General features: G+C 37.6%; 3 protein-coding genes across 3 annotated transcripts; 1 reads left to right on the top strand and 2 right to left on the bottom strand.

The window, feature by feature from the left end:
• Positions 1 to 274: 274 nt before the first annotated feature.
• Positions 275 to 2,367, bottom strand: LOC135779564 (molybdopterin synthase catalytic subunit). Its single transcript, XM_065290331.1, has 5 exons — positions 2,342 to 2,367; positions 2,157 to 2,270; positions 1,922 to 2,075; positions 1,725 to 1,848; positions 275 to 1,506 (listed from the first exon to the last, which is right to left on the bottom strand). The coding sequence occupies exons 2-5, from the start codon at positions 2,266 to 2,268 to the stop codon at positions 1,423 to 1,425; spliced, it is 474 nt and encodes a 157-aa protein (XP_065146403.1). The 5' UTR covers positions 2,269 to 2,270; positions 2,342 to 2,367; the 3' UTR covers positions 275 to 1,422.
• Positions 2,344 to 5,940, bottom strand: mocs2 (molybdenum cofactor synthesis 2). The gene is made up of 3 exons (XM_065290332.2): positions 5,841 to 5,940; positions 5,547 to 5,668; positions 2,344 to 2,481 (listed from the first exon to the last, which is right to left on the bottom strand). The coding sequence occupies exons 1-3, from the start codon at positions 5,850 to 5,852 to the stop codon at positions 2,355 to 2,357; spliced, it is 261 nt and encodes an 86-aa protein (XP_065146404.1). The 5' UTR covers positions 5,853 to 5,940; the 3' UTR covers positions 2,344 to 2,354.
• Positions 5,941 to 7,956: 2,016 nt separating this feature from the next.
• On the top strand, positions 7,957 to 12,619 carry fstb (follistatin b). Its single transcript, XM_065290333.2, has 5 exons — positions 7,957 to 8,214; positions 8,827 to 9,018; positions 9,373 to 9,591; positions 9,705 to 9,929; positions 10,227 to 12,619. The coding sequence occupies exons 1-5, from the start codon at positions 8,130 to 8,132 to the stop codon at positions 10,463 to 10,465; spliced, it is 960 nt and encodes a 319-aa protein (XP_065146405.1). The 5' UTR covers positions 7,957 to 8,129; the 3' UTR covers positions 10,466 to 12,619.
• The last annotated feature ends 790 nt before the right edge of the window (positions 12,620 to 13,409 follow it).

Here is a 13,409-nt window from a genome sequence, read left to right as displayed (position 1 = left end):
CATGGGGAAACTTTAAAAAACACATTATGAACTGAAGAATATTTATGATGTTGTTATAAAACTATTTGACGGAGTATTGTCGGCGCCGATAGCCCTGTGTTTAGTGCGCCGACACATAGCACCAGTGTGCTCACGGCGACCCGAGTTCGATTCCCGTCTCTGAGGTCCTTTGCCGATCCCGCTCCCCTATCTCTTCCCAACACTTTCCTGTCTACACTCCACTATACTGTCTAAATAAAAAAAAAAAGCCTGAAAAAAATATATAAAAAAAAAAAAAACTATTTGACGGAGTATTAACACTTAATGACATTTAAATGACAAATAATATTTGTACCACTGTAGTTGAGGACAAAAAAAATATTCATGACGCTGTTATAAAACTATATGACACAGTATTAACACTTAATGACATTTTAATAACAAATTCAATTTGTATCACTGGTCAAAAGTGGTCAGTTATGTTGTCTTGGTTAATGTCAAGTTGTCATAACGAAGACATCTTAAACAATGTCATCTTTGCATTTAAAATGACATAATTGAACAAATGACACTTAATGACAGTTGTCAAAAACTTGCATAATATCTCCTTCATGCTCATGGTCAGTCTTTTAAACACCCTTTCAAGTTAAGTGTTACTGTATATTTAAATGAGTAACTTTAAGTCACAGGGTAATTTCATCATTTTCATTTTAAGTCACATTTCATCACTTTACGGACTTATTTCCTATGTTAAATTAATTTACAAACTTAAAGGTGATGTAATTTTTCTGTGTTAAAATACTGTGTGAATACTGTATAACTACACAACACTGCAACATTCGGGGTGGGGCAATCTGTTTGTGACACTGCACTAATGAAACAAAATGTGATGGTGACAGCTGTACAGATGTTGTTTACAAGCGCCCACTTGCACAACTTTTCAAAGTAGTAATAAAAAATTATGCTGAGGGTCCTCAGCAAATGGCCACACTTCATAAAAACATAATGTTTGTTTGTTGTACTGTAACATAATACTACTCATCCATCTGTTTTTCAAACCAGCTTTTCCGCTGCAGGGTCGCTATGTCAAACTGTTACATTTGTAAATAGTTATATATATATATATATATAAATGTACATGAACTACTGATCTGTAAAGAATTATAAATGTATGATGTTGAATGTTTATATATAAACCAAATAATATCGCACATGAATTCTGATGGTGTGATGGGAAAATAAGAGATTTGTTCACATGTTGTTTACATGTTGTCTTTTGCACTGGTACCTTTTAGTGCTTGTTTTTAAGAGATAAGTAATATGAATTATTTGTATCAAAATGTTTTTTTAATGAAAAAATGTTACAAAACTTTTTTAGGCTGTGTATTTTTTCAATAAAAACTTCTTGATGCTTAATGAGATGTACTGTAGATCATTTGCTTGTTAGCCGTTGGGATCTTTTCCACCATCTGCCCACAAACACTCCTTGTTCTCTTTCCAACAAGGCTCCCCGGACTCGTATATTTCCTTAAAAAAGAAAGAAAAAATTACTTTTTTTTGCATATATGTTTTTTTTATTGGGTACTTTCTATTCCCTGGGTTCAAGCCACAAATTCTTTTTTCGCTTTTTTTTTAAGAACTTTTAGATATTTTATGCTAATGTCTAGCATCAAATTATATTATTGCTAGTAGATAATTTATACACAAAAATCTATACAGAAACAACAAGTGCTCACGATTGACACCTTTTTCCATATTGGCACGGTAGCTTTGAGTATGTCGATGCAAAACTTCACCGCCTCCAGTGATTCACTTCTGTGTGGTGAGGAGATCCCAATGATAACACTTGCTTCTGTTACTGGAACCACACTGTGAACACGAAAAAAAAAACTTGGTACATAGGAAATTGGGCTTATGAATAGAGGTTTATTATCCGACTCACCCCAATCTGTGTTGTATATTAATGTGCCTGACGCTCGGCCATTTTGTTCTGATGTCACTGCAGATTTTCTTGAGTTCCAATTCTGCCATTGGAACGTACGCTTCATATTCCAGCCGTATGACTTTCTTCCCCTCGAAATTATCTCTTGTAGTTCCTTAGAAGATTGGCTACAAAATTAATATGCATAAAGGCAATGATCAAACCAATATAAAGAAATACACATCAAAGGACCTACCAATAAACAAAGATATAGCACCACAAGAAGCACACGTTACAGATTCAGAGACCGCGTCAGCAGAAAGCTTGCCAGTAGTGAGGGAAATTAGATCGAGACTATTCACGGCCATACCTGTACACACAGAAATCACAATAGGCACAAGGAAAGCAACATATAAAGACGAATGTATTTGTGATGGCAACCTTTGTAATTTCTTTATCCTCCACTGAGAGGCGGTATAATGGCCACCTCGTCTCCCTCTCGGAGGGTCAATGGCTCCTCACTCAAAGGCACGTACTCCTGACGCACTGCCAGTACAACTTGACCCCGTAAAACAGAGAGTCTGGCACAAAGAAGAGACTTGTTTTATTACATTTTCGTTAACAACGTGAGTGATCCTTGCTTGTGTCACAATACTCAGGTGTCAGATGAGTGGTTTATAGTGTATTGCTAAATGCTTTCTTGGAGTTCTGTGTGGTTGAAATGTGTTTACTCACTTTGCCTAAATCAAACCCACCCGTAAAGTCTTCATGGATGGACCAAAAAAGTTTTTAAAGTGGTCTTACTATGTGATTTTTTTTAAGATGTAAAATAAGGGTTTGGTGTCCTCAAAGATTTTCACGATACAACACCTTTGATGTTAGCCCCAAGTACTCTATATCCATAAAATGTGCTCCAAAACATTACATATAACTATTCACTTCAGCTTAAACATCTCAACAATTTAACATCATTCTCCACGTCTTAACTTCCAATAGGCTTTATGCCCAGCTGCATTACTTCCTGAACTTCAGCCAGCTCCTTGTTTCCTGTCTGCCATTATTGGACAAACTGATTAATCCAGGTGTGCCTGACCTCAGTAGTCACAAACAAACTGATTAATCCATGTGTGCCTGACCTCAGTAGTCACAACAACAATAATCAGACACACCTGGAGTAATCAGTTTGTCCAATAATGGCAGACAGAAAACGAGGAGCTGGCTGAAGTTCAAGAAGTAGTGCAGCTGGGCATAAAGCCTATTAGATTTTTTTGACCAATTATGTAGCAATGCTGACATTGCGGGCACGCGCGTCAAAATTCTTAGGCATAAAATCTGTTTCCGCCCATGCGGGACGTTTACAATGCGTCTCATGCGATATCCAATCCTCGTTGCATGGTTGTAGTATGTTTTCACTAAATACGATAATAAATATGTCAACCAGGAGGTGTTTTTAGTTCACAGCAACTGTTTGAAAATTTTTGTCACTTTCAACCGGTCGGTGTGCTTCCACTAAACTCTGGACTCTAATGAAAGGTAGGTGGACCAAAATATATATCTCTTATCTTGGTACTGAAACATAGTAATCTAAATCTATGGAGAAGGTGGTTTTTAAATAAATTGCAGAAAATTTGAATACTACATTTCTGGTAATAGACTACAGTGAACGTCGTGTCAGAACGTCCACTGCAGATATTGTGCTAAAAACCATGGTTACAATGGGTCCGATGCCCATTCCAACTAAAACAGTAAATGTTCATGATTTAATTTGAAAAAACTAACAAAATACCTTCTGTTAAAATTTCATGCAAATATCTGATAAAATGATAAAATTACAAGCAAAAACCTGTGAATAAGTAGCATTTTCGGTCACACACCTTCCATAGACATCCATATATAACTTTTTCTTCTGATTTTTAATATACTTTATATAAATTACTTTCTCAATCCTCAACGAGTTTTTACAATCCTGGTATCCTGTAAATGGAATGTCTGGTCTGTCTAGTCATGTGATACAGTTTGAGCCTTGGGGTTTTTGAAAATTTTCATCATACCTAAATTATGTCAATTACTGTTCAAAAACAATACCAATCGGTCAAACCAAGGCGCACACTTCATGGCATTTTAGTGGCCTTACATATTATATTCTGCATCCGCAATATGGCTACCATCTCCATCACCAGTTTCTTAACCCTTGTGGGTTGTTGAGGCCATTTTTAGCCATTTTTGTTTTTTTATGTTTTAATTTGGCCACAACTTTCTCTGTGTTTCAGCAAATGGAATGATTTTCGACGACAAATCTTATATTTACACATATTTTAAGAAAACGCTTTGAAATTGTTCTCAACAATATACCGTGGGCATATTGACTTCCCTTTTGGGTTGTTTGTGTACAAAAAAGCAACTAAATTAATCGGCTGTAAAAATGTATCGGATGAATATTTTTTCCAATTTTTTTTCATAAATCTGTTAATCGCCATCAGTACTGATCAAAACTACCAAATGCTTAAAAAATGTCCATGATTTTAACTCGTTAACTGCCAAATTCATAAGTGGTTTCACTGATTTGAAAATAATACACAAAATTACAGATTTTCAATATAAAAAGTGATTGTGGACTGGATTTTTTAACCTTTTTCGCAGTCTTGGGCTTGTCAAAGATTGGTAAAAACATTGGCTTTGATGCATTTGTAGTTTTTGAGCAGCATCAGTTTTTATTTTTTTCTCCCTAATTCGTTGTTTGTGGCTTTTTTGCCCCGTTGACTTCCATTATAACAAAATTTTTTGATTGCAGAGCCATGACAGCATATAATCATGCATTGTTGGTGGTTTTTCCTTTTGCTAAGAGGTAAAATTTGTCATTTTTACTGTTGATCACCATGTGGCATCATTAACCAAAAACCACAAACAATGAAAAATGCATGATTATATGGTGTCATGGCTTTGCGATCAAAAAAATTTTGTTATAATGGAAGTCAATGGGGCAAAAACAGTAAATGAGGGTGTAAAAGAATAAAAACTGATGCTGCACAAAAACAAAAAATGCACCAAAGCCAATGTTTTTATCAATCTTTGGCATGCCAAAGACTGTGAAAAATGTAAAAAAAAAAAAAAACAGTCCAGAATCACTTTTTATACAGAAAATCATTAAATTTGTGTCTCCCCAAATCAGTGACACCACTTACGAACTTGGCAATTAAAGAGTTAAAATCGTGGGAATTTTGTAAACATTTGGTATGTTTGATCAGTACTGAGGTTGATTAACAGATTTATGAAAAAAAAATTAATTGATAAATTTTTACAGCCGTTAAATTCAGTGGCTTTTTTGTACACGAACAACCCGAAAGGGTTAATAATACTTGCCCATTTTATTAACAACCATAAATACAGTATAAATCCAGTGTCTTAGGGAAAGTAATATATTACACCTCATTCTTTGTAAGCTAAACCCTTGTGTGTTTTATAAGTTTGGAGAGCTTGCTTGAGAGCAACTTAACTATGCGATGTGTAAAGAAAAACAAAGGAGACGTGTTTGTATCAAATTGAGTGTCATCTACATATCCCCATACGAGTCCACAGTTTAAAAAAACAGTGAAATATTAAACTGCAGCTCAAGTATTAATCTTGCCGTAACTGAAATGTAAGTTACCTTTGATGTTTCTTCTCCAAATGCTGCCACAGTTGTAGAGATGTTATGTGTGACGAAACCGTAATGATCTCCGATTTAAGCCCCGTTAATTCGGCACTTTTTGCAAAGTACAAAACCGACACCTAGTACAGACAGCAACGTGCACTCTGTATGAGTTTGTAACTGAAAACTGTATTCGATTGACATATAACATTAACGTTTACCTCGTGTCAATAAACATTCCTTCAGCGACATTAACTTTTCATTTATGTATTTGGTCAATAAATGTAAAACTGCTTTCAAAAGCCAACTTACCTCGATAGTCATGTGTTTATTTGATCTGGACACATGCAGATCTGACACAGTTGCAGCGCGTGTCTTCCTGAGAGCCGAGATCTAATTGGTTATGCTTCAGGTCAGCTGACTCGTGGCCAGGAAACACACCGTTCACGCTTATTTTCGCAATTCAAGCAACTCTGCAACGAATTAAAATTGGATTATGTAATAAATTATTTATTAAATCTTAATTGTATTTAAAATACTTTGTTATTTAAGCCCATTTCTGTGATCTGTCCTGCGTTTCTATTATCCACCAGCAGATGTCTCTAAATTCTCTTTTATGAATGACAAACAGCCATTCACCGGCCTCAGGTACAGTAGTAACTCAGGTAGGAAATAAACGTATAGCCTTTTAAAAGCCTGCTATAATAAGCTCCCCTTGTAAATAAATATAACCAGATATCCTAAGCCAGCAGTGAACAAAACGATTATAAAATTACAGTGCATGTTTTATGTTCATTAAACAGCCGGTGGGTGTTTTTGTTGAGTAAGACAATTCTGTGTGGTATTCAATCAAACCAGTGACATCTGCAACCACAGAGCACAGCTGTGCAACGTATGTCGCAGTTTCACAGCGATTGTTCACAACTCTGTGACTATGTCATTAACAGCGTGCGGTTGAGTCTGGCTGCATTTCTCCAAAAGTTCCGATAGAGGGACAACGCTGCAATTATTTCCACCTGAGACTTTATGGCTGTGTAACGATTCGTCCCATATGTCTATAACACAGAAACAATCACGAGGCGACGAAAGCTCGTCCCTGTTGCATGTGCGCGCTCTTGTTTGTGTAGACGGGCTGTAACGCAACACCCTGATAACTTCCTTTGAACGAGGATTTGTCCTGCTATATTTACAGGTTTGACCCTTGGGGAGGACCAAACAACTGTCTTATCTATTATTAGACAGTCCTTGGGTCTATAGTGCCCCTTTAAATTCACTGTAATGGGCCAATTTAAAAGACTGACGCGTATCCATCCATGCCCTTACAAAAATGAACCATTGTTTTACTCCAGTTAAAACCAAAAACCTGTAGTAAAACCATGGTTATTCAATTTCATTGCATTGCATATCCCAAATGATCTCACATGAAAAAATACTATAGTCTAGTATACAGTATTTACAATAGTTACCTGTAGTATACTCTACTGTATAACAAGTAGCCTGTTGTATTAACAATAGTAAATTGATAAACTGTACTGTAGTATACTTTATTATTTACAATAGAAAGGTTAAGAAATCCTACAGTTTCCTTTAATAAATAATAAATTTTTTCAAACTGAATAAAAAATGTAATTGCATTAATTTAAGAGGCAGTGACGCATCATCTCAGCATTTGTGAACACCTCACAAACATTTGTTTTTGGTTTTAATATTATTTTAGATTCTGAATAAACTGATGTCATCATCACTGCATTTCATTCAGTTTCATTTTTACCAAGTTTAAGTCTGACTCATATTGAACAAAGTATGGCATTCATATAACAGTGCAGTGCTATATATCCCTTAGTGAGTTGCTCCAGGTACACATCCAGGTTGAGAATGCATTGGTTGAAATGTTTGTATGTATTTTAATTTTTGTATTTACTCTTTTTAACTGTTTTGTATGTTTTCTCTGTTTTTTATCTGTCCTGTCTTGTGTGGTTTTTTTGGACATGAGTCTGGTAAATAAACTGAATTGAATTGATTGAATTGAAATATAGCAGTACACAAAATGTTAAATGCAAGTTGCGTTGGATAAAAGCGTCTGCGACATAAAAATATAGTAAAATTCCTACATACTGTAGTCTTTATGTACATTGCTACAGTATACTAAATATTTCAGTATACTATAGTATTTACTATAGGTAATATTACATTTATAGGTTACTATACATTAACAGGTTGTACTAAAGTATATCATGTGGGTTATTCAGCAGCACATTTCCCTCACATTAAAGTCAAACGGACCCAAATGAGTTACCCAGCCCTAGGAAAACCCCCCCGAACTGACACCGAAATCGTGATGTTGCTCACGAGGAGAGAAAGTTTCTCGACTCCCAAATGTCACCTGATCAATTTCGGTGGGCAAACTATTACAATACTCTCCCCACCCCCTATGAACTATGAAGACCGCCCACCACAGGCATCCAACTCGAGACCCCATATAGATTTAAAAAGCGAGACGGGATCCGTGTGTATGACAGTAACTGAGAGCAAGCATCGGCACAACATCTGTCAGTCTGTTCTCCTTCTCTCTCCAACACGCGTCTCCATTTATTCCCGAGGATGCTACAGATCCCGCAGCTGCGCCAGGGCGTCATCGCGCTTCTCATCTGGTTTGCGCACTTCATGGAGCAGCAGAAAGTTCAAGGTAAAGTGAGTTTTATCCCTTGCATGCAGTCTGAAACTCTAAGGAATATTGAAGTCATTTGTGCCTTGATCTGGGGTTAAACGGACAGCTTAAATGGTGCGCGCACTGGCACCGCTCGTGCGTAAAAGAGAAAAAGTTTGTTTTTCTTTTAAATAACAAATTCATAACTACCAAGGCGCCTTGCTGTCACCAAAAAAAACTTTATTTTGAAGTGATTGGGATCAAGTCGAACATAATATTGTGTTAATGATTAGAAAGCTTTGTGCAATAAACGTGGGTTATTGTGTTTATAATTACGCCTAAATGGTTTAGTATGGTTCCTTTCAGTGCACAAAAAGGCTTGCACAACCACAAAATAGTACGTCTGTAGATATGAGTGATTTCAGATGGCAAAGGAGTCTGAAAGCCTAGAAATAATCCAAGTTTCTTTCAAATGTTTACCAAACACCTTTTCCCAAGTGTCTGCTTTATATTTTACCCAAATCAACCATAACCCATATTCTGTGTTGAATTAAGTTGCTTGGCACAAATTGATTGTATTTAGCTGCATCAATAATAAATACAAAACTGCACCCATAGTGTATCAAGTGGTAACAGAGTGACTGTTTCCAGCCGGCAACTGCTGGCTTCAACAGGGCAAGAATGGAAGATGCCAGGTTTTGTACATGTCCGGGATGAGCAGAGAAGACTGCTGCAGGAGCGGTCGACTGGGCACGGCATGGACCGAGGAAGATGTGCCCAATAACACGCTGTTCAGATGGCTGATCTTCAACGGCGGTGCTCCCAACTGTATACCTTGCAAAGGTAATGCATCAGATTAAAACCAGGAAGAACTGAAAGCTTTGCGGTTTGAGCAACTGGTGATGCTCATCTGTAAGATGTTAAACTAAAGTTGAAGGCCGTTGGAGGAATGTGATTGGTGGTCTGTGAAGATCTCAGACAGGAAAGCTTACGCAGATCGAGTATGGAATGCAACAGTATGAAAAAATACAGTGTATCTCTGCAACTTGTTAACTTGCCGTGCAATACAGTACCTTCTGATGGGAGACAAAAAGAAACATTAATTATTAGCTTCGTCTGTCTGACGCCTGAAAGCGCAGGCTTGAATTAAATTGATGTATTTGATCACCAAATCATATTTTATTAATGATTCAACAGAGTCTTGTGACAATGTGGATTGTGGTCCTGGAAAGAAGTGCAAAATGAACAAGAGGAATAAGCCCCGGTGTGTGTGTGCCCCAGACTGCTCCAATGTCACTTTCAAGGGTCCGGTGTGTGGCTCCGATGGGAAAACCTACAGGAACGAGTGTGCACTTCTTAGGGCTAAGTGCAAGAGGCATCCTGACGTGACCGCACAGTACCAGGGAAAATGCAAAAGTATGATCATCCCAATTCATCCACACAGTTCGCTGATGTCACCTAGGACATAACCTGGTCATTATTCGCATAAGCTTTTGATTAATGTCAGCTTTGTTATAATATTTATACAGAGTCCTGCAATGACGTGCGTTGCCCTGGAAGCTCGACGTGCGTAATGGACCAGGCCAACAACGCCTACTGCGTAACCTGCAACCGTCTGTGCCCCGAGGTCACCTCTCCGGAGCAGTACCTGTGCGGGAACGATGGGATCATGTACCAAAGCGCCTGCCATCTCCGAAGAGCCACGTGCATCCTGGGAAGGTCCATTGGAGTGGCCTATGAAGGGAAATGCATAGGTGAGAATCCGACAAAATCTTGCGCTTGCACAATACTCTCTTAAACATGTGGTTCTCATTACTCTGTTTTCTGTTGCAATAACACATTCATGTTTCACTTGGTTTGCTCCAACTGTTGCTGCTTTCTGTTATTTAATACCTCCTCAAACCACACAGAGTAAAATAAGGCTAAAATGTAAATTTCTGTCATGAAAACAACATGGAAGTGGTTACGCAGTACATACACACATTGTATTTTAGGGATCTCGGTCTTTAACTTTTCTTGAGCTCACCTCCAATCCAACGTCTTGTCCTCAGATGCCAGGTCGTGCAAAGACATCAACTGCCGCCAGGGACAAAAGTGTCTTTGGGAAGAGCAAACGGGGCGGGGACGCTGCTCGACGTGCCAGGACACGTGCCCGGAAAGCCGCCCGGGTGACAGCGTCTGTGCCAGCGACAATGCCACCTACCCTAGCGAGTGCTCCATGAGGCAGACCGCCTGCTCGCTGGGTCTCGTCTTGGAAGTCAAACACTCGGGCTCGTGTAACTGTAAGTAGAGGACGCTAAACCTGGAAGCAAAATCCAGCACCCATCAGCCCCATCCCAGCCGTGAGTTCCTTCATTCAAGCCCCATCGAAAATCACACCCCTTTCCACTGCCCCACAAAGGCACCGCAAGGAACACGTCGGAGACTTTGTATCGGCTTCCTCCTGGCCAAGTGGCACCGAGTGACTTTCTGATGCATTTGGTTAAGACAGTGCAGATGTTCACTGCGCATCTATAGACTTGAATGAGGTTTGAACCCTAAATCCGAGGTCAAGTCTGCTGGAAGGATTCCGATCCGTAACGGGAGAGAGCTGCTCTTCCGCATTGGTTACACTGTCTATGCATCAGAGGCTGAAATGTCTAGACTGACGGAATTGACAAATCATGTGAAAGGGGCCATAGGGACATAAACTCAGTGTGCTCAGATTGTGAATCACGTCATTGTCTCTGCCTATGGGCTGCCTCTCAAATGCTCCACGATCATCGTGTGATATGGTCGAGGATGTGTGTTGTGGACAAAGACGAGTGAACCCAGTGCCATGATAGTGCTGCAACACTATAAGAGCAAAAATGCCACCGGTTTTTAAATGGGGGGCAAATATGTGAAGTCTTTTTATATATATAAATATATTTCTACTATATATTTGAAGTATTTACTTAAATGGACAGTATGCTATGTGTGTGCGTGTCTGTGTATGTTTGTTTTAAATGTTTCGAAAATATATGCCCTCTTAAAGCTAAGTCTAGGGGTCAAATATTGCCTATTAATGAAGAAATTTCCTAGCTAACATCACAACCTGCCGGGCAGTACTTCTTATTGTCTTTGTGTAAAAGGGACTTCTTTTTATTTTACGCAGCATACAGCGCATATGTTGTTGATATGATGTTATAATGTTGTGTTTTCTATGTTCAAATATTTATGCAAGTATATAAAAGCCACTTTGTCCTTGAACACGGGAGGATTTCTTTGTACGTAAAAAAAGTATAACTTCTTTCTAACTTTGTAATGTTCGAAGGTAGGCGCAAGAAATCTCATGCGGAAAAAATGTGATTGTTTGCGATTATTATAAACATGTTTATACGGTAAAATGATTAGTTAGAACATCGACTAATGCCTCAAACTAGAACCATCCTTCGCCGGGCGACTTTGTGTGTGGTATTGACAAATCACTTTGCATTTGCAAAAAAGCTCAACGCTATATTTGTTTATAAGAAGGGATTAGGTAATGCTTCTTTGCTTGCTTTTGTTTTATTTTGTAAAATAAAATAAAATACGAGAAATTGTCTTCACTAATCGAAGGCAGAGGCAGGGCGGCATCCCATTTCTGTTTGTTTTCAGGCATAGTCCCCTAAAATCTCCATCGTATGATGTGACTTCACCACCTCACGTCAACTGCAAAACATTGCTTTGGGAGGAAAAATGCCTTTTCAAAGTCATGCTATGTTTTATATTATTGCAACAGCTAACATATTCCCCCACAGCCCTTTAAGAAATTGATGAAGAGGAGGCAAATGAAGATTACATGGATTATATGCATCTATTGACTGAGAAACCATCACCAACCCCAGGACTTCGGTTAAGCACAAGTCATGTTCATATTGTACATACGTATTGTACTCTTATTTATTTTCCACAGACACGTGGGAGATGCTTATTGTTCTAGATGTTTATTTATGCAATTTTGCTTTCTTATTTATACATTTATAGTCTGAATAAATGAAATGTCTCTTATCTCTGAAAGATTATTATTTATTTTGCAATGTTTAGTATGTTACTCCATGCATTTTGATAACTGTGAAACAATCAAACAAAGAAGAAAACCTTTGTTTGTCAACTACTCAAATGAAATATCTGCAGCAAACATGCATGTGTTTTATTTATTTATAATCTAATTTTGACTAATAAATGTACTTAACGTAGATCTGGTCTTGTTTACAAAGCTGGTAAAAGAAGCTTTATCTGTAAGTTGTACAGTAAGCCAAACATAATGTTACACAAATGAGTCAAAGTTGCAATCGGTGCAGTACTTGTTCGATACATCAGTGTATCAAAATATAGTCCTGGTGCCATGCATATTTAATCATAAAGAAAAAGGTCCAAAATTGTACTTTTTAAAAGATCCTTTTATTGTTCAGGCGCCAATATGCACCTTTGAGGTACTAATATGCCCTCTTTAGGTAAAAAAGTGATTATTTTTTACTGGTTTTGTATCTTTTCTTTCCATACATTGCTTGTCTTTGTGATCCAGGTCCATAATGTATACATTTTAAAGTTTTGTATTTGATTTATGTATATAAAGTTAACGGGACACACTTTTTTTTTGAAAACATTCTCATTTTCCAGCTGTCCTAGAGTTAAACATTTGATTTTTACAGTTTTGGAATCCATTCAGCTGATCTCTGGGTCTGGTGGTACCACTGTTAGCATAGCTTAGCATAATCCATTAAATCTGATTAGACTATTAGCTTTGCGCTGAAAAATAACCAAAGAGTTTCGATATTTTTCCTATTTAAAACTTGACTCTTCTGTCATTACATTGTGTACTAAGATCGACAAAAAATGAAAAGTTGTGATTTTCTAGGCTGATATGGCTAGGTACTATACTCTCATTCTGGCGTAATAATCAAGGACTTTGCTGCCGTAACATGGCTACAGAAGGCGCAATGATATTACATATTGCCCGAAAATAGTCCCCTGCTATTGAAAGATACTAAGAGACTATTTTCTAATTTAATTGCGCCTACACGATGTAACTACAGAAGAGTCTGTATTTTTAAACAGGAAATATATTGAAACTCTTTGGTTACTTTTGAGTGCGATGCTAATGGTCTAATCAGATTCAATGGATTATGCTAAGCTATGCTAAAAGTAGTACCGCCAAACTTTAAAAATTAGGTTGAATTTACTTGCAAAACCAAGTTGTTTTAACTTCATGCTGCACTTTTTAACAGTGT

Source organism: Paramisgurnus dabryanus, chromosome 10, assembly GCF_030506205.2.
Source record: "Paramisgurnus dabryanus chromosome 10, PD_genome_1.1, whole genome shotgun sequence".
NCBI lineage: Eukaryota > Metazoa > Chordata > Actinopteri > Cypriniformes > Cobitidae > Paramisgurnus > Paramisgurnus dabryanus.
The sequence above is the reverse complement of the archived record's forward strand: the minus strand, read 5'-3'. Positions and strand labels throughout refer to the sequence as shown.